Genomic DNA, 21,945 nt, shown 5'->3' with positions numbered 1-21,945 from the left:
CCCATACTATCGTGGAGGACTTAATGGATAAGTTTTCTTACTGACCATCATTTTCACTTGTCTGACGGCTTGTACGATGACGAGTTTCTCACTCAACTGGCCTATCTGGTTGATGTTTTTTCTTACCTGAATGATCTGAATCTAGGATTACAGGGACTCTCCTCAACTATATTCAATGTGCGGGACAAAATTGAGGCTATGATTAAGAAGTTAGCGCTCTTTTCTGTCTGCATTAACAAGGACAACACACAGGTCTTTCCATCATTGTATGATTTTTTGTGTGCAAATCAAATCAAGCTTACGGACAATGTCAAATGTGATATAACGAAGTACCTGAGTGAATTGGGTGAGTAATTACACTGGTACTTTCCCGAAACAGACGACACAAACAACTGGATTCGTTATCCCTTTCATGCCCTGCCTCCAGTCCTTACCGATATCTGAACAAGAGAACCACATCGAAATTGCAATAAGCGGTTCTGTGAACATTGAATTTAATCAGAAGCCACTGACAGATTTCTGGATTGGGCTGTGCTCAGAGTATCCTGCCTTGGCAAATCGCGCTGTTAAGTCACTGATGCCCTTTGAAACCACGTACCCATGTGAGAGTGGATTCTCAGCCCTCACTAGCATGAAAACGAAATACAGGCACAGACTGTGTGTGGAAAATGATTTAAGATTGAAACTCTCTCTAATACAACCCAACATTGCAGAGTTATCTGCATCCTTTCAAGCACACCCTTCTCATTAACCTGTGGTGAGTTATTTATATCTAAGATGGCGAAATAAAAGAGCAAAATTATTGATTATTATAATATTATTATTTGTGCTCTGGTCCTATAAGAGCTCTTTGTTACTTTGCACGAGCCGGGTTGTGACAAAAACTCACACTCATTCCTGTTTAATAAATGTATCGCATAGTGTGTGTGTGGCAGGCTTACAATGATGGGGGAAAAAAACATTTGAGAGTGCGCCGACCCTGGTGCTAGAGGGGGTACGCAGCTGGAGGTTGAATGTTTGAAGGGGCATGGGACTATAAAAGGTTTGGGAACCACTGCTCTAAAACATTCAAACAGACCTAAGTGAGTGTGTAAGTCAGTGGACAACACCCTTTGTACTGACACATCTCAATACACACCTGTGATCATTCCGGGGGCCTGGGCAGCCATGACTGCCTGAGGGATGCCCATTTGTCCCATCGAACCCATTTGTCCCATCGAACCCATTTGGCCCATCGAACCCATTTGTCCCATCTGGTTTGCCCCAGCCATCGCCCCCAAGATGGACGCCCCGGTCACAGCCTCCTTGAGAGAGGGGTGGGACGCATTAGCAGGAAAACACAGTGAGGTGGCACAGTCAGACTTCATATAGCATGTATAGTGTTCTACTCTGCATCTCACCTGTCCTCAAAGCTCGGCACCGATTATTTCTTTTATTTTTTAAGTGTCAGGTCAATATACAATATTCTATCAGTAAAAGTTGTTAATATGTTATAATATAAACATCCACTAAACTCCCAAGACTACTATTTATTACTAAACAAAACTATGACTAATGTCAGTGCCACTGCCAGATATAGCAGTGGGACTGCATGCTTGAGCAGTGAGACTCCAGGGTGTAATTAGCTTACACGCCCAATTAGTTTACAGGAGGAGCTTTAGCATCTCAGTATTATCCTAGTACATTAAATGACAAAAGCAAGGGCCAGTCACAGGACATACTTTTTAAGAGATCTTTACCTTTCAATATGATTCAAATCTAGATACATGGGCTCCGATACGATATGTTTTAGTTTGAAATGATTCAGTACAATTCGGTTTGTTTAGAGAACGAATTGGTTCACTAACATTTGTTGCATAAACACTAGGGCCGGGACAATACCAGTATCGCTATACTCGTTAGTATCCGGGCAAGGAAACAAAACAAAGTGGATTTAACTTCTAGAGGAAAATCCTAGTGTTAGAAACAAAGACCATTATGTTGTTGAGCAAAAACACACAATATTTTACATACAGCAGGTTTTTAAAGGACCAAAGAATTTGGTCTGTTTCGTGTTTACATTTTTGCAGCGGTCTAAGGAACTGCATCTCAGTGCTAGAGGCATCGTTAAAGACCCTGGTTCGATTCCACGTTGTATCACAACCGGCCGTGATTGGGAGTCCCATAGGGCAGCGCACAATTGGCCCAGCATCGTCTGGGTTAGGGCTGGATGGAAATAAGAATTTGTTCTCAACTGACTGCCTAGTTAAATAAAGGTTAAATGACAATATATTTAAAAATTGCTCACTTCTGTGTGTGTGTTTGTCAGCGTTGCCGGTAATAGCCAGCTTTTGGCCGATAATAAAAAGTCAAAACATTTCATTGGCACTGGGAGAAGAAAAAAAATCTAATTGCGAAATAATGCTTTTTAGCCTATTAAATTGATGAAAATACATTTGACTGGTCATGCTTATCAGTGTATGAGTTAACTTGCATAATTGAATTAGCGCGTGTGTGCAGTATATTCGTTATGCATCTTATTTATCTTGTGTACAGCATACAGAGCCTTTGAGCAGAAAATCTGTCAGACAGCATGAGAGTGCCTGCTACAGCATCTCAAACAGCAAATTCATAGTTGACGGAACGCAGGCTTCATCAGCTCGTCACACCATTTTGTAATGAGCTGGAGGCATTATGCATTTTGAAAACATATAGTTAATTCTTTGAAACCTGAGCGTTTTACAACATATTATGAGGCATGTCTTACTTTGCTTCAAAGTAGCCTAGCCAAATTCAGACCATTTATTTTATATCAACTTTCTTTAATTGTCCAGTAGCCAAAGGCACAACCTTAGGTCATATAAGAAACCAAAATGAGTTGTTGCATATTAGATCTCCTCTCTTTCTAAATTTCAAGAAATAAATGTGGAAAGTTATTCTAACATATTCAAAGTGGACACCAGAATTCAGTAAGAATCACCGCATATCGTTGCATCCTGGAATTGCACGTTCTGTTAATATGAATTACCTTAATCTAAATGTGATTTATGTTATTCTGAGCACCGTGTGTGGACGCCCTAATCAGGTTACGCACTCAATGCATATGGGTCTTGTAAATTTCTCAAGTGTCCGGTAAATTAAAATGTTTCCGGTCAAATGTACAGCGCAACATTTTCCTAACAGAAACCCTGGTGTGTATGTGTGTAAATGTCTATAGTCCTGAAACTCAACTCTGGACCACGAAGCCAGTTCCACTGCTTTCTTTCATTGTTCCCCTCTAAATCAGTGACCGATTTAGGCCTGGCACCAGGGCATAAAATAAACACCCGCCACCTGTGGGTAGCTTTAGGTATTGCTCAATTTGCAGGGCTGTAGAGTGCGAGCATTACGTTCGCAAATAAAAACAATCAAAAGTCTGTATGAGCACATGTGCGAGTTGCGATTTATAGCAGACAAATTCTGCAGTAGTAGTTTTCAAAGTTTTTCTGTTGTTTTGTTTCATAGCTGCTAAATCCTCTGCCTGGCAGAGTGAAGTGCTGATAGAATTGTATTTGGAGGTGCAGGCATAAAAGTTGGTCTAATTTTCTCAAAAGTCTACAAAGTGAGACTTTGTCCACTTCTTTCTTGGCTATTTACATTTTGTTCACAAGCTCAGTTGTTTTCAACATTAGTTTGAGTCTGTTGCTTCACCTAATAGCAAAGATACCACCAAGTCAGATCCCAAATCTCAGACACATCTGACAAAACTCGAGTGGCCTGTTACCATGGTAACCTCCCGCCCTTAACTTCTTGGATATAGGGGGCGCTATTTTAATTTTTAGATGAAAAACGTTCCCGTACAAGATATTTTGTCACGAAAAGATGCTCGACTATGCATATAATTGACAGCTTTGGAAAGAAAACACTCTGACGTTTCCAAAACTGCAAAGATATTGTCTGTGACTGCCACAGAACTGATGTTACAGGCGAAACCCAGATAAAAATCCAATCAGGAAGTGCTGCATTTTTTGAAACCGCCTCATGCCAATGACTCCTTATATGGCTGTGAATGGGCCACGAATGAGCTTAGGCTTTCTGTCGCTTCCCCAAGGTGTCGACAGCATTGTGACGTATTTGTAGGCATATCATTGGAAGATTGACCATAAGAGACTACATCTACCAGGTGGACGCTTGGTGTCCTCCGTTGCAATTATTGCGTAATCTCCAGCTGCAGTATTTTCCCGTTTGCTTCTGATGAGAAACCAACTGTCACGACTGATATATTATCGAATAGATATGTGAAAAACACCTTGAGGATTGATTCTAAACGACGTTTGCCATGTTTCTGTTGATATTATGGAGCTAATTTGGAAAAAAGTTTGCCGTTGTAGTGACTGAATTTACCGGTCTTTTTCTTAGCCAAACGTGATGAACAAAACGGAGCTATTTCGCCAACACAAATAATCTTTTTGGAAAAAATGAACATTTGCTATCTAACAGAGTCTCGTCATTGAAATCATCCGAAGTTCTTCAAAGGTAAATTATTTTATTTGAATGCTTTTCTTGTTTTGTGAAAATGTTGCCTGCTGAATGCTAGGCTTAATGCTATGCTAGGCTATCAATACTCTTACACAAATGCTTGTGTAGCTTTGGTTGAAAAGCATATTTTGAAAATCTGAGATGACAGTGTTGTTAACAAAAGGCTAAGCTTGTGTTTGAATATATTTATTTAATTTCATTTGCGATTTTCATGAATAGGAAACGTTGCGTTATGGTAATGCACTTGAAGCTATGATTACGCTCCCGGATACGGGATTGCTCGTCGCTAGAGGTTAAAGAGTCTCATTTGGATTTTGGTTCAAAAAAAATGTCACCGCAAACCGGCGATTCGTAATGTTTGAATAGATTTTCTGACAGATGCATGCTATGTTTGGATCGTTTGGGGTCTGCGGACCGATGCACTTGTATCTTAATTAAACATCAGAATCAGGGACTGATGCAAATTGGTGAATCGTTACATCCCTAATACTTTTGCAACTAGGTTGAGCTCACATCACAACACAAGCAGATATGGCACAGCACATTTTGTTAGCAAACACACAGCAGTAGAATACTTTAAGGGTTATGCATTATCAATTCATCAAATATTATATCAAATTCTAGAACTGCAGGGTACATCAAAATTAAACACTGTGTACAAAACATTAAGAGCACCTTCCTACATTGAGTTGGACCACCCCATTTTGCCCTCAGAAAATCCTAAATTCTTCAGGGCATGGACTCTACAAGGTGTCGAAAGCGTTCCACATGGATGCTGGCCCATGTTGACTACAATGTTTCCCACAGTTGTGTCAACTTGGCTGGACCATTCTTGATTCCCGCAGGAAACTGTTGAGCAAGAAAAACCCAGCAGCGTTGCAGCTCTTGACACAAACCGGTGCGCTTGGCACCTACTATATTTTGATGAAATACATTTTTTAAATATAGAACTCTCATGCCCTGTTCAAAGGCACTTCAATATTTTGTCCATTCACCCACTGAATGGCACATACACAATCCATGTCTCAATTGTCTCAAGGCTTAAAAAGCCTTCTTTAACCTGTCTTGCCAGCAATAAGAGAGATCAGCTTTCACCTGGATTCACCTGGTCAGTCCATGTCATGGAAAGAGCATTCTTAATATTTTGTACACTGAGTATGTTACTTAAAGCACACAGAAAATCTGAAAAGTAAAGCTTTATATACAAATTACATTTATCTTTACTATATTAAAACTTTACTGAGTACATTATTAATTATGGTTACACCTAGCTACCTACAGTACCAGTCAAAAGATTAGACACACCTACTCATTCAAGGGTTTTTCTTTATTTTTACTATTTTCTATATTGTAGAATACTAGTGAAGACATCAAATCAATGCAATCACACACATGGAATCATATAGTAACCAAAAAAAGTGTTAAACAAATCTAAATATATTTTATATTTGAGATTCTTCAAAGTTGCCACCCTTTGCCTTGATGACAGCTTGGCATTCTCTCAATCAGCTTCTTGAGGTAGTCACCTGGAATGCATTTCAATTAACAGGTGCACCTTGTTAAAAGTTAATTGGTGGAATTTCTTTCCTTATTAATGCGTTTGAGCCAATCAGTTGTGTTGTGACAAGGTTGGGGTGGAAAACAGAATATATCCCTATTTGGTAAAAAACCAAGTCCATATTATGGCAAGAACAGCTCAAATAAGAAAAGAGAAATGACAGTCCATCATTACTTTAGGACATGGTCAGTCAATCTGGAAAACTTCAAAAACTCAAAAAGTGCAGTCGCAAAACCATCAAGCGCTATGATGAAATTGGCCAAGAAACACGAAAAATGACAGACTGGTGGAAATCTGTGAGTCGAGATTTGAGACCTCCATGTCTGTGAGACGCAGAGTAGGTGAACGGATGATCTCCACATGTGGTTTTCATTGTGAAGCATGGAGGAGGTGGTGAGATGGTGTGGGGGTGCTTTGCTGGTGACAGTGTAGATGATTTATTTAGAATTCAAGGCACACTCAACCAGCATGGCTACCACAGCATTCTGCAGCGATACGCCATCCCATCTGGTTTGCACTTAGTGGGACTGTCATTTGTTTTTCAACAGGACAATGACCAAACACACCAACAAGTGTTCAGAATATGTGAGAATTCCTTCAAGACTGTTGGAAAAGCATTTCAAGTGAAGCTGGTTGAGAGAATGCCAAGAGTGTGCAAAGCTGTCATCAAGGCAAAGGGTAGCTACTTTGAAAAATATAAAATATTTTTTGGTTACTACATGATTCCATATGTGTTATGTCATAGTCTTGATGTCTTCACTATTATTCTACAATGTAGAAAATAGTAAAAATAAAGAAAAACCCTTGAATGAGTAGGTTTGTCCAAACTTTTGACTGGTACTGTGCATCAGAAGTATAATTACCTGGAAGGCCAATAGATCCCTTTGGAAGGGAATCATACTTGCCTGGGCCGTTATCTTAGCGGTGGCTGCTGCAGCAGCCACGGCTGCAGCGGGGGGCAGGCCACCAGGCTGGGTGGGGGTCAACATGGGCATGGGAGGGGTCACAGCCTTGCCCACCCGCAGGTACTGGCCCCCCAGGTCAAACAGGTTCATGGAGGACACTGCGTCCAGGGACGACTGGGGCTTGTCATACTCTGCCAGGGAGAGAGGGGGGAGAGGAGTTAGGAGGAGGACAAACACACAGCAACAGCACATCCCGAGGGCCGCCACCCGCCAGGGGCCTCTCTGCTCACCGACGAAGCCAAAGCTCTTGTGTCTTCCTGTGGTGGGGTCCCTGGCTAACGTGCAGGACTTGATCCTCCCGAAGGCCTCAAAGACGCTCTTGATGTCCTCGTCTGAGAGGTCGGGGTGAACGGAGGCAACGTAGATCCGGTTGTAGGCGCGTGCCTCCTCTGCCAGCTGGTCGATGATGGGTTGCGCCTGACCAATGTTACCTGGCCGCCCCACCTACAGCACAGATACCAGCACAGGGCCAATGAGTGGGGTGTCACAGCCACTGACCAAGCAACGCAACACCCGAGCTCCAAAACCACTTAACACCTTCAACTCAGGACAACGCAATTACACTGCTTTTCAAACTGTAACACCAGTGTTACACGAGTGTATACTCACTTATGTTATACTAGGGAATCTGGGCTGACAGTGAAGCATGTGAAGAGCAGAATTAACAACCTCTGCATAATCAAAACGGTTGCTTTGTGAGAAGTTGCTAAAGTTAGCCATTGTTATGCAAATGCCAGCTGAAAAGTACCAGTGGCCTGGCTTTGGCCTCAAGTGAGAGCAGGCCCGCCGGAGCCATGGCCCGGTAAGACATGGGTGCCAGCCCACATAGACGTAAACAGAAAAGTCTGAGCCTTTGGGGTCAATCCTGTATGGAAATGCTCTATTAGAGATCTAAAGGAGCCGCTTTCTCTTTGTAATTGCCGCCTAATGTATTCTTAGCCAAGTTCACACTAGCCGTGCTAACCTGCATCTGTCCACCAGGGCTAAGGTAATAAGAGTGATATGAAATGTGACAACCTGCACTAGTCTAGAGACAATGTCTTCTATCGACACACTATTTTCTTTAACTCTCACTCTTTCTAAACCATAACATATCAACAACTTAATCACTTCAAAATCATCAACTGAAACGTACAATAGAAATCATGAAACTAAAAGTATAGCCTATCTGAAATTCATGAAGATAATTATACTGTAAAAGCTGCTACTATGACTTGTTCACTCACTCAGGCATGTTTGACCAACACTAAAAGAAAGGCCTGTTCAGATTGCCTTAAGCCGGAGCTGCAGCTGAGGATCAACTAGTGGAAATAGCTATAAATTAAAGACCCGTGGCTGGCACTACACTGTCAGGAACCGACATGTCTCAGAGGCATCTCCTCTAACAACTGTCATCTATAGGTTAGTGTCTGAAGCGTCTCTTTGAGCGGCTATGTAGTATATGATCTGTGCTCCAGGTGGGGCGGCCAAGCAACACCAACCAGGCGCAGCCCATCATCAGCACATCTCGGACACAGAGCAACGCATCATCACACGCTGCCCGGGTATCCTAGAGGAACTGGTCACTAAAACAATGTGGTGATGACATCATGGAAGCAGACGACAGAGCATACGTTCACAAAAACACACACCCGCGCACACACAAACATGTGCGCACACACATGCAACCACACACACACCTTTAAATGAATATACACACATACAAGCAAAGAAAGAAAATGAAATGAGTGGCTTTAAATACACAGAATTAGAGATACTACCAATTAGTGATTCACCCAGAAATAGTTCAGTTACACACAAGGAGAGAAATGAGAAAAGGGGATGTCCGAACTGTCTCCATGCATCTTCGATAGAAAAGATTAAAAAGATGATAGCAGGAGCACCGCTCGTTCCAGGGGTATAGAGGGGGGGTTCTGAGAGGTCCACTTCCACTGCGCAGGACAGGCTGCCTCTCCAGGCCACTCACCTTGATGTTCCTGCCCCCGAGCATGACCGAGTTCATCTGCTCCAGAGCCAGCTGTGCAGCCTCCGGGATCTCATACTCCACAAAGGCAAAGCCCTGCACGCACAGACAATAGACCCATGAGACAGTTACAAACACGAGCATGCCAAATTCTCCAGTTGTGAATCAAAAGTTTCATTCATATGATTAATGCAGTTCTAATTCTAATCCTATTGCAATTCTGTGTGGCGATGTAGTTTGAGCATGCTCTATAAACTGACCTTGTGCTTCATTGTAACTGAGTCCCATGACATGTCAATGCTCTTGATGGGGCCGAAGGGGGCAAAGGCCTGTCTGATGGTGTCCTCCCCGAGCTCATAGTATATGGAGCCCACATACACCCGGCACATGATGGCTAGAGCACGCTGCCGCTGAGCCGCCACCTGGTAACCATGGAGAAAAACACACCATGATGCTTAAGGGGCCAAAGAAAGAAAGAACACACATAATCAAATCTAGATATGTTTGGATAAACTGTATTTTATTTTTTACATTGAGGTCTCATTATGTAAATCACTGGGAATATTTTTAATTCTCTATTGTGTTTGCTTTTCCCAACAATAGACATACAGGCCAATGTCAGGGATGGATGCAATCTGGGCATATGCAAAATAAAGAGTCCTGAAAAATGGATTTTTGACTATTGCTATCTCTACTGAACAAAAATATAAAACGCAACATGCAACCATTTCAACGATTTTACCGAGTTACAGTTCATATAAGAATATCAGTCAATTTGAATGAATTCATTAGGCCCTAATCTAGGGATTTCACATGACTGGGCAGGGGCACAGCCTTGGGTGGGCATGGAATGGCTTAGGCCCACCCACTTGGAAGCCAGGCCCAACCACCAGGGAGCCAGAACCACCCAAGGCGAACTAGGCAGAGTGAGTTTTTCCAGAAATACTCCTGTTTTATCAGCTGGCCAGGTGGCTGGTCTCAGACAATCCAATCCCACAGGTGAAGAAGCCGGATGTGGGGGTCCTGGGCTGGCGTGGTTACACGTGGTCTGCGGTTTTGAGGCAGGTTGGACGTACTGCCAAATTCTCTAAAATGACGTTGGAGGCAGCTTCTGGTAGAGAAATTATCATTCAATTGTCTGGCAACAGCTCTGGTGGACATTACTGCACCTCAAAACTTGAGACATCTGTGGCATTGTGTTGTGTGACAAAACTGCACATTTTAGAGTGACCTTTTATTGTGTCCAACACAAGGTGCACCTGTGTAATGATCATGCTTTTTAAATAAGCTTCTTGATATGCCACACCTGTCAGGTGGATCGATTATTTTAGCAAAGAAGAAATGCTCACTAACATGGAAATAAACAACATTTGAAAGAAATAAGCTTTTTGTGCATTTCTAGGATATTTTATTTTAGCTCATGGGACCAACACTTTACATGTTGCGTTTATATTTTTGTTCAGTATATAACAAGATAAACAATTTTGTAAATGCAGATACAGCTATATAACTTTAAAAAATCTGTATCATTACTGTATTTATATGCGTGAAAGCAAAAGTGGTGATGGACATGCATGCCCCTCGCTAACATTTAGCCCTTGAAACTGACCTGTATTCCAGGGGTGTATATGAGATGACATTTCAACATGGACAACAAACTAAATCAACACCTACAGTGCCATGAAAAAGTATTTTCCCCCTTCCTGATTTTCTTTCTTTTTGCATATTTTTGATACCGAACTGTTATCAGATGTTCAACCAAAACCTAATATTAGATAAAGGGAACCTGAGTCTACAAATACTTAACTTTGTTTATGAAATATGTAATTGTTGTGTTATTTGTTCACTCAGGAACCCTTTATCTAATATTAGGTTTTGGTTGAAGATCTGATAACGTTCAGTATCAAAAATATGCAAAAGTAGAGAAAATTAGAAAGGGGGCAAATACTTTTTCACAACACTGTATATCAGTTGAAAAGCATCCATACAAAGATAAAAAGCCTGAGGAAAACATTTCACACTTACGTCTCTAAGGGGAGGGAGGGATGGGTAACCACTGAAAGCAGTTTACTGGTTCCTTTTACTCAAGCATAGCTGCGTTATCACCCACAGGCGAACTAGGCGAACTAGTAACAGCCTAATCTATTGCATAAGAGAAAAGTGATTTCCTATTTTACAACATAAAATTTGAGATTGCCAAAAAGGGATTCCGGTTTGAGGAGGTCTCTCATTTAAGTTATTGAAAGAGACTGCTAACCCTCTTTAGCCCCACACCAAAGCTGGCTTTCTCAGTGTCAATCAATGCAAAGTAACATCATATTTATAAAGAAGACATGAACTTCCCTGCATTGATATTCAAAACCACATTTGCATAGCGATTTCAGGCTATAGAGCAAAAAGCCATAATAAATGTTCTGCTAAAAATCCCCTAATAAAAGGTTTGTATTGTGCTCAAATACACTACATTGCCAAAAGTATGTGGACACCTGCTTGTCAAACATCTCATTCCAAAATCATGGGCATTAATATGGAGTTGGTCCCCCCCCTTTGTTGCTATAACAGCCTCCACTCTTCTGGGAAGACTTTCCACTAGACGTTAGAACATTGCTGCAGGGACTTGCGTCATTCAACCACAAGAACATTGGTGAGGCCAGGCTCGCGTTCCAATTCGTCCCAAAGGTGTTTGATGCGGTTGAGGTCAGGGCTCTGTGCAGGCCAGTCAAGTTCTTCCACACCGATGTTGCCACAAAGTTGGAAGCACAGAATCATGTAGAATGTCAATGTACACTGTGGCGTTAATATTTCCATTCACTGGATTTAAGGGGACTAGCCCGAACCACGAGAAACAGCCCCAGAACATTATCCCTACACCAAACTTTACAGTTGGCACTATGCAGATAATGTTCCCCTGGCATCCGCCAAACCCAAATTTGTTCATAGGACTGCCAGATGGTGAAACACGAACGGCTCCAGAGTCCAATGACGGCGAGCTTTACACCACTCCAGCCGACGCTTGGAATTTGTAAGTCGCTCTGGATAAGAGCGTCTGCTAAATGACTTAAATGTAAATGTAAATGAATTGCGCATGGTGATCTTAGGCTTGTGTGCGGCTGCTTGACCATGGAAACCCATTTCGATGTCACTCCCGGCAAACAGTTCTTGTGCGGACATTGCTTCCAGATGCAGTTTGGAACTCGGTAGTGAGTGTTGCAACTGAGGACAGACATTTTTACTCGCTTCAGCACTCAGCGGTCCCGTTTTCTGAGCTTGTGTGGCCTACCACTTTGCAGCTGAGCTGTTGTTGCTCCTAGACGTTTCCACTTCAGAATAACAGCACTTACAGTTGACCGGGGAAACTCTAGCAGGGCAGAAATTTGTCAAATTGACTTGTTGTATGACGGTGCCACATTTAAAGTCACTGAGCTCTTCAGTATTGGCCATTCTACTGCCAATGTTTGTATATGGAGATTGCATGGCTGTGAGCTCGGTTTTATACACCTGTCAGCAACGGGTGTGGCTGAAATAGCCAAACCCACTAATTTGAAGGGGTCCCCTCATACTTTTCACCATGCAGTGTGTATGAATTCAAAACAAATCCCAAATTTCCATTATGAATCTCTTTCAGTTTAAAAAACATTGACTAACAGCTGTTGCCACTAGTGGAAGTACTTCAGGGCATTTCTTCTGAAATGGTGCAGTGAAGTACTTCCACTAGTGGCAACAGCTGTTAGTCAATGTTTTTTAAAGTGTAGTATGCAGAACTCTATCTGCCATTTCCTGGTTGCAAAAATTCAAAAAGTTTGCCTAAATTTCAGTTTGTGAGACAAAACAAGCAATGTAAAGAGTAGAGAATCGTTGTACCATTAAACCGCTGTGAAATATACACTGCTCAAAAAAATAAAGGGAACACTTAAACAACACAATGTAACTCCAAGTCAATCACACTTCTGTGAAATCAAACTGTCCACTTAGGAAGCAACACTGATTGACAATAAATTTCACATGCTGTTGTGCAAATGGAATAGACAACCGGTGGAAATTATAGACAATTAGCAAGACACCCCCAATAAAGGAGTGGTTCTTCAGGTGGTGACCACAGACCACTTCTCAGTTCCTATGCTTCCTGGCTGATGTTTTGGTCACTTTTGAATGCTGGCGGTGCTTTCACTCTAGTGGTAGCATGAGACAGAGTCTACAACCCACACAAGTGGCTCAGGTAGTGCAGCTCATCCAGGATGGAACATCAATGCGAGCTGTGGCAAGAAGGTTTGCTGTGTCTGTCAGCGTAGTGTCCAGAGCATGGAGGCGCTACCAGGAGACAGGCCAGTACATCAGGAGACGCGGAGGAGGCCGTAGGAGGGCAACAACCCAGCAGCAGGACCGCTACCTCCGCCTTTGTGCAAGGAGCAGGAGGAGCACTGCCAGAGCCCTGCAAAATGACCTCCAGCAGGCCACAAATGTGCATGTGTCTGCTCAAACGGTCAGAAACAGACCGACGCCTTAAGTCCACAGGTGGGGGTTGTGCTTTACAGCCCAACACCGTGCAGGACGTTTGGCATTTGCCAGAGAACACCAAGATTGGCAAATTCGCCACTGGCGCCCTGTGCTCTTCACAGATGAAAGCAGGTTCACACTGAGCACATGTGACAGACGTGACAGTCTGGAGACGCCGTGGAGAACGTTCTGCTGCCTGCAACATCCTCCAGCATGACCGGTTTGGCGGTGGGTCAGTCATGGTGTGGGGTGGCATTTCTTTGGGGGGCCGCACAGCCCTCCATGTGCTCGCCAGAGGTAGCCTGACTGCCATTAGGTACCGAGATGAGATCCTCAGACCCCTTGTGAGACCATATGCTGGTGCGGTTGGCCCTGGGTTCCTCCTAATGCAAGACAATGCTAGACCTCATGTTGCTGGAGTTTGTCAGCAATTCCTGCAAGAGGAAGGCATTGATGCTATGGACTGGCCCGCCCGTTCCACAGACCTGAATCCAATTGAGCACATCTGGGACATCATGTCTCGCTCCATCCACCAACGCCACATTGCACCACAGTCTGTCCAGGAGTTGGCGGATGCTTTAGTCCAGGTCTGGGAGGAGATCCCTCAGGAGACCATCCACCGGATCATCAGAAGCATGCCCAGGCGTTGTAGGGAGGTCATACAGGCACGTGGAGGCCACACACACTACTGAGCCTCATTTTGACTTGTTTTAGGGACATTACATCAAAGTTGGATCAGCCTGTAGTGTGGTTTTCCACTTTCATTTTGAGTGTGACTCCAAATCCAGACCTCCATGGGTTGATACATTTGATTTCCATTGATAATTTTGTGTGATTTTGTTGTCAGCACATTCAACTATGTAAAGAAAAAAGTATTTAATAAGAATATTTCATTCATTCAGATCTTGGATGTGTTATTTTAGTGTTCCCTTTATTTTTTTGAGCAGTGTATTTTCAATAACCAAAAATATTATATTTTCAGTTGTTTGAAGCTGGTGTACAAAACCGAAAGTAAAATATGCTAAAACTAAACTTAAGAATGGGAAGCATAGAAATAGTTCACATAGAACAGATCTACCGCTTCTTAGACTTGCTTTCAATGAGAATGACAGATGTATAACTCTCACACACATATATATATATATATGAATGTTTCGCCCAAAAAGTTACATTTTGCAGCTTTAACCAGACTGAATTAAGCAGACTCAGCACATCGTATAAGAACTTGTCCCTCATAATTATAATATTTATAAACATGTCTTCTTTTGAAATATTAGTTATTTGGTCAGCTGCAATGGCTAGGATGGAGCCCAGAGTGGCCGATCAAAAAAGGGTAACAGTCCTTTGTATCATGAAAGCGCACAGAGAAAAAAGTGTAATAATCTATTGACCGATTGTAAAGGTGAGAGAGGATCTCCAAAGCCCATTGTCACTGCTGCCATCTGAAAGACAGTAAAGATGAAAAGGGTACTGAAAAGTAGGTTAGATATATATTTAAGCTTTGCTTTTTCAAATGTTGTTCCTTTGCTATACATCAGCTTTTAGTGACATTACACACTCCCCATAAAAAGCTTTCAGGACTGATTTGACTTTCCCTCTGCCACCCACTTCAAATCTTCCCCAAAACCATTTCACAACATCACCCCTATGTGAAAACAAGTGCAAAGCATTCAACATGTTTAACAAAGTCTTCATGCTGATCTTCTCTAGCTGAAAAAAAAAGAGGCAGAAACAAGAGGACAAATATACCCACCCTATCATCGTAAGCAGACAAACATACTTTATAAGCTGTGCTGCTATGTTTTGTGCTACTAAACAATAAAGTAATGTTTCATACCTACAAAGCTCCCAGGGCAGATAGTCATATCGATTACCTATGTAACAATCTTGCTAATGGTCCAAGTTACTCTTAGATATGAGCATTTAATTGAGTGGTTGGCGTTAAGAGATAAGAACATATGGTCAACGACACGTAGAGTTAAGTTGCAGAGTTCTGCACGTCTCACCTGTAAGTTGGTAAGCTGTTGTTGTTGATGAGCAATGGTCTGCTTCACTAAGGCACTCTTAATGCTCTGCTCCATCGCATACTTCTTTGCCTGAAGAAAAGTCATTCAGCATGAAAGAAAAGGAAACGCGAGAGAATAATGCAAGCGCAGGCAAACGGACTAATGGAAAGACATTACGTATACACCTGTATTTAGTCATGTACATGTAATAAGTAGGCTCACCCTTTGTAGTGCCTCCTGCTGCTCTGGGGTGAGAGGCGGCAGGCCAAGCTTCGCGCCTGTGCCCTGTCCATTCTCCATCATCAGAGCTGTCCCTCCCTGAAGAACCACAGCAGTGAAAAACATGAATATGCATATGAGCATCCTCAGGAGACATGAACACTTATTAATTGGAGAAATGAATGACACTTGCTGAGCACTGCAAATTTGGTAGGCTACATCTGTCTCTTCTACTATGATCATAATAAGGATAATTTATGTACAGATTGGGAATCATCACAGTGCATATTTCGTACTAGGGGGGGGGGTCAGAATCTCAATATCAAAGACCAGTCATCAGTGATTGGGACGCTCAAGACAAGCGTGCATAGAGAAGAGCTCCTTACCTACAACCTGCTAAACGCTGGGACCTCAGAGGCAGGATAACCCAGGGGGAAGAGTGAATGGGAAGCCTTAACAATTCAAAAAAGTCTGAGAGAGAGAAAATGCCTTCAGACTAACATGATAGCAGCTGCAAGGCGGTAAGCTTGGAATCCTTTATTTGCACCAAGTATGAACTAAGCTAGCTAATTTTATACAAACTTAGCTAACTTGCAAACTAGATCGCTATGTAGCTAGTTAGTTAGTAGTAGGGGTGTAACAGTACACGTATTCGTACTGAACCTTTCAGGTAACTCGGTTCGTCCCGCACTGTGAACCCAAATAAATACTTAAAAAATGTATATATTTACAAAATGTTTAAAAAAATATGCCTTGAGTAAATCTGAGCTAAAAAACAACAACATTGCAGGCTATATAATCACAATTCAAATCTTAATTGCTGCATTTCAAACTATCCTTTTGTGAGGCGCAGCTGGGAACTAGTTCTGTACGATGGCGTGTGTGGGGTCGATAAACCAGAATTGGAGGATCCTCCATCGTTGTTTAAATCTCAAGTTTGGTTAAATGTTGGCTTCCCAGTAGATTCCAACACCGATGGAAGGAGAGTTGGATAAAACTTTAACCGTATGTCGCCACACTCAATGAGAATAGCCTATGCAGCTGTTGACACATTTAGGCTGATATCATCCCCGTATACCGGTACAAGAAAGAAATGCAAAGAAACACCACATCCCCTCCCCTCTGCATCCAAGCACACCTCCAAAATAAATTGCACGAGCGATAAGTAAGCTATGTTTATTGTTTTTAGTTTATAGCCGCGGATATGCGCCCATTCTCCATGGTTGAGAATAGGGGGTTTCAGCACCATGTTAATAAACAATGATTCGGTTCAGAAAATGTGACTTTTGAATTTATCGGACATTTGAGAAATTTACCAGAACCCATATGTATTGGGTAAGTAACCTAATTAGGGAGTCCACCCACGGTGCTTAGAATAACAGAAATCACATTTAGATTATGGTAATTCATATTAACAGAACATGCAAGTCGAATATGCGGTCCTTCTTACCTAATTATCCGCATGTACTTTTTCTCAGCCAACAAGACAAGTAAACGAACAGCAAAATCACTAGCCTATGTCAATCTACTATCCCCCATAGTAGAGAAGTTTCCTTACTTACAGCTTGTTGAGAAAGAAATAGCCTATTCAAAACCGACTGGGACAGCAGAGGGACACTAGATCCCAAACTCCTACAACTAGCAGGCCTAGGCTACATAAAGCAAAACTTTAAAACGCAATGAGTCTGATGCAACAAATCAGAATATTTAGCCTAAAATGTTGATAAACTATTATTTTTTCACATTATAAGCGCAGCAATACGCAGTAGGCTACGTGCAAATGTTTGTTCCACAATGCAATTAGCGGGAAAACACTTGTCAAAAGCGTGCCACACATGCGAGCAGTTTCATGTGACAGATGAAAATATCTGTTAGAAATGTAGAAAGAGAGATCTAATATGCAACAACTAGCATGGGATGCTAATATGATGCCTTGGACAATGACAATGAAAGAAAGTTGATATAAAACAATTGCCTCCACGGATATGGTCTGAATTTGGCTAGGCTACTTTGAAGCAAGGTAAGACATGCCTCATAATATGTAGTAAAACGCTCAGGTTTCAAACAATTAACTATATGTTTTCAAAATGCATAATGCCTCCAGCTCATTACAAAGTGGTGTGACGAGCTGATGAAGCCTGCGTTCTGTCAACTATGAATTTGCTGTTTGAGATGCTGTAGCAGGCACTCTCACGCTGTCTGACAGATTTTCTGCTCAAAGGCTCTGTATGCTGTACACGAGATAAATAAGATGCATAACGAATATACTGCACACACGCGCTAATTCAATTCCACTCAATTATGCAAATGAACTCATACACTGATAAGCATGACCAGTCAAATGTATTTCCATCAATTTAATAGGCTAAAAAGTATTTTGCAATGAGATATTATCTTCTCCCAGGCCGGTGCCAATTTTATTTTTAAGCGGTTATTATTGGCTAACGGAAACCCTGTCGTGAAAGTGCTCCAGCCACATTGCGTACTTTCCACTTGCACCCATTTCAGCAAACAGGTAGCACCTGTCCAATATTTTTATTACCTTTATTTAACTAGGCAAGTCAGTTAAGAACAAATTCTTATTTTCAAAGCTCTAACCACTAGTCCAACGCTCTAACCACTAGGCTACCCTACCGCCCCAATATAATATAAGCAACCTTTCAATACATTTTCCAATGCACCGTGTTGCGCTTCAGGGCTCGACAATAAGGCTTGTCTGGGGTTAAGTTTTTAAAAAGTCAGACAACCACAAAATATTTCAGTTGTCCATTCGTAAAAAGTAAAAACAATATCAAACAATTACTCCGATCACAATTGTTTCAGGCAGCACACAGCAAGGCATGGTTGCCATTCTAAGTAAATCGGTCTTCTCACAAAATCGTCTGTAGTGTCCGAACGGTTTGGCCTACAAACTATTATGAATATGGAAAGATGAGACGCTCACGAACACGATGGTGCTCTCTGTTTTGCTCTACGACCACCACAGTTAGGGCTTTGATTTTGTTAGCCGGTGATTGTCAAGCAAATAACGGTTGGTCTCACAGTAATTGACCGTTAATTAACACATTTAGTGTATCCTGGCTTCCACACCTACAAGCCACCGATGCAGACATTTGGATCATCTACATTTTAAATCCATGTAATATAGCCTACCTTCACAATAAATCCATTCTTTATTTTAGACAGTTCTAAAGAAATATATGAAGAAAATGTAGTCTTTTTCAGAATACATACATACATACTGTTAGGTCTTGATCTGGTTAATGCAATATGCCTGTGGGCTACACTAATTCATTTAGCTGACAAGATTTGGTTATAATTCTGTGGTATTATTATATAGAATAAAGAATCTAATTGAACGAAGCTGAATAAAATAGAAAGGATATTTTCTCCAAATGATTAGAGTTAGTGCACACATGCGGCTATTCTGTGTTGAGCGGTTAACAAATAAATAGGTAGTCCCATATGCTTAATTTAGAGTTATTAATGTAACTTTAGTTGTTCTACAAACGTGGGGCTATATGTTTTGATTTTTAATACATTGTAAGGCTGCGTAAGGCGATGGTCGGGTCATGCGTCCTCCAAAACACAACCCGCCAAACCATGCTTCTTAACACCTGCACGCTTAACCGGGAAGCCAGCCGGCAATGTGCAGGAGGAAACACCATTCAACTGAAGATCAGAGTCGGCCTGCAGGTGCCCGGCCCGCCACAAGGAGTCGCCAGAGTGTAATGAGCCAAGGCAAAAATCCCCCTCAACCATACCCTTCCCGAACACGGGCGACACTGGGCCAATTGTGTGCTGCCCTATGGGACTCCCGGTCACGGCTGGTTGATACAACCCGGGATCGAACCCAGGTCTCTAGTGCCGTCTCAAGCACTGCAGTGCCTTAGACCGCTGCACCACTCGGGAGGCTTTCCAAATTATTCTAATAAAGTGTTGTTTCTAAAGTTGCAACTTTTAAATGGGAATAACTATAAAAGTAGGAGTCTATGCTATTCTCATGCACAAATATTTTAACCCTCAAGAGGTGAAATTGAGCAAAATACCAAGATTGAAAAATGTAATGAGTCAAAAGAACTTAGGCTGAGGAAAGCTTATGAATGAACTGCGTAGTTGGCCTAGGCCTAATTCCATATTATTCTAGCAATGTGCAACCTACCTACAATGCATATAGTAGCCTAGGCGAATAAGAGGATGATGAAAAAATGCAAATCAGTTTATAATTATCCAGTTCTGAGGACAGCAGTCGCTCTACAGCCCATTATGATTTTCAACCCATCACAAGACGCACAGCCAGGAAGGCTCTGTGACGATGTTCACTCGCGCCGTTACACACAGAGCCAGATATGTACAGTAATCTAGGCATCTCTTTCGTGCCACATCTCCACCAGAGTGGAATAGGCTATTAGAAAATGTTTGGCTCCGCTAAATATATTTTGCCAATATCATAATGCCACTCGTCCCTCGTCGTAGCACGCCAGCCAAATGCGTAGCGGGCCATTACATGGCCGCTTGGGGGCGATAACATCATCTATGTATGGAAAAGCCCCGAAAATTATTTCAGACCTCTCCTTTGCACTTCACCAATTTTCAGTCACCCTTTTGGCTGATGATGTTATGGTCCTTTTTTGTTGTTGGAACAAGTGGCTTAAGCTTTCGGACAAGTAAAAAAAGATGTCTTGTCCCAAGAACAAATGGCTAAAAAAGTTAATATCAAGCCCTGCCGCATACTAAACATTGATAGCCCCTTTCCCATCGCATTACCCCAGAGTGGGAGATGCACCTTGCTACAGACACAAGCCGTTTATGCGTCATGCATCTGGCACTGAAGGAAGCAGTCATGGTGCGTTCTCGAAGATGGAAGTGGGAATTTACCACATACAATTGGGAAAAATCCACTTGAATTGACCTGAGGCCCACATAACAACCCTGTCACAACAGACAATGGCAGGAACATTGTGGATGGCATTTAATTTTCCCGCTGTACCGAAACGTGATAACAAAAACGCAATAGTACGTACCCAACCGTGGGTTTGGTGAATCGTTACACCCCTAGTTACTAGAAAATGCGAAGCGTAAGCAAGTGATACGCTTGCTTGTTAGCTAAATGACTAGCTAAGTTGCTACACTTGAGTGGGTGGAGCTCAATCGTAAGTAACGTTAGGATAGTTGAGGCGAGCTAACGTAACTACCTAACTTGGTCGTTGCGTCTTCTTTAACATAGCTACCTAGCATATCACTATTTTCAATCATGCATTGTAATTCCAACAAGGCAGTCTAACATACTAACATCTTTACCAGTGAGCTAGCAATTGCTTTATTTATTTTTTTTTAGCTAGAAAGCATTAGTCTAGAGCCAATTGTCGCAGTAGTTAGCTAACTTAGCTTGCTAGTAGTTGATAAAGGCCGCATGCCTAAATTCAGGTTTTGTGAATTAAACGTGGTTCACGGGAATAAACCAATAATTGCTACAATATATGTAGATTCACAACTATTTGAGAAACAGGACGGGGACAACAATAACTGAGTTCATATGTAACTTATTTAGCAAGTTATTTACCGCAATCTCCGTCACCGCCATGAAGCACACCTACTTGAATAGGCCCTCCACCAGTTTGCGAGTACCGCGAGACTTGCAGGACAAACACTAAACCCGAGACCGGCGAAAGAACGTCGCGAGAGTTTGATTTCAGGGCAGTTCAGGCACAGTTCAGGGTTGCTAGGTTTGATTTGGTCGTTATTTTGCCCATTTGACTAAAGTAGACATGTGCTTGAAAGTACACTGTAGTGCTGATGTAGCCATACAATTGGTTTACATTCATAGATGTGTTTGTCATAGTCAGGAAAGGTTAAAGGGGCAATGTGCATATTCAAACAATAAGTCTGCCCGTTTTGGTAAATGTGGGCCAAGCTGGGGCCAGTTACATTAGATGTTATTGTTGTCATCGTTTTCTTCACTGCATTGCAGACATCAGCAGGCAAAATACCATGTTCATAATCATCATCGTTGCCACTGTCTAATAACAGATGTAAAAAATTTAAAAAATCCATAGTAAAAATTAGTTATGTAAAAATGATTTCATACTCCACATTTAGGGGGTCCATAATTGTTGTCACAGGGGTACTGTCCCCCCCAGAACCGCCACTGAGCCAATCCCTCTTCTACGCTACTGCTATTCTCTCTTCATCAAATATGCATAGTCACCTTAACCATATGTACATACTACCTCAATCAGCCTG

The 21,945-nt window shown here is 42.0% G+C and overlaps 1 protein-coding gene across 5 annotated transcripts in view; it reads right to left on the bottom strand.

The window, feature by feature from the left end:
• LOC115105189 (poly(U)-binding-splicing factor PUF60-like) overlaps positions 1 to 21,355 on the bottom strand; it is a 26,707-nt gene extending 5,352 nt beyond the window's left edge. The window contains exons 1-10 of one of the 5 annotated variants that reach the window (XM_029626901.2): positions 21,266 to 21,351; positions 16,089 to 16,173; positions 15,706 to 15,801; positions 15,484 to 15,573; positions 14,869 to 14,919; positions 9,244 to 9,405; positions 8,987 to 9,079; positions 7,251 to 7,464; positions 6,919 to 7,151; positions 1,139 to 1,304 (exon numbers count right to left, since the gene is read on the bottom strand). In XM_029626901.2, the coding sequence (XP_029482761.1) occupies positions 1,139 to 1,304; positions 6,919 to 7,151; positions 7,251 to 7,464; positions 8,987 to 9,079; positions 9,244 to 9,405; positions 14,869 to 14,919; positions 15,484 to 15,573; positions 15,706 to 15,786 (1,090 nt within the window). In that variant the 5' untranslated portion in view covers positions 15,787 to 15,801; positions 16,089 to 16,173; positions 21,266 to 21,351. Of the gene's footprint in view, positions 1 to 1,138; positions 1,305 to 6,918; positions 7,152 to 7,250; positions 7,465 to 8,986; positions 9,080 to 9,243; positions 9,406 to 14,868; positions 14,920 to 15,483; positions 15,574 to 15,705; positions 15,802 to 16,088; positions 16,174 to 21,265 lie in introns of all 5 variants that reach the window. The other 4 variants (XM_029626900.2, XM_029626903.2, XM_029626904.2 and 1 more) reach the window with 4 other exon arrangements.
• Between the last annotated feature and the right edge of the window lie 590 nt (positions 21,356 to 21,945).

Source organism: Oncorhynchus nerka, linkage group LG22, assembly GCF_034236695.1.
Source record: "Oncorhynchus nerka isolate Pitt River linkage group LG22, Oner_Uvic_2.0, whole genome shotgun sequence".
NCBI classification, from domain to species: Eukaryota; Metazoa; Chordata; class Actinopteri; order Salmoniformes; family Salmonidae; genus Oncorhynchus; species Oncorhynchus nerka.
This window is presented reverse-complemented; position numbering and strand designations above follow the sequence as displayed.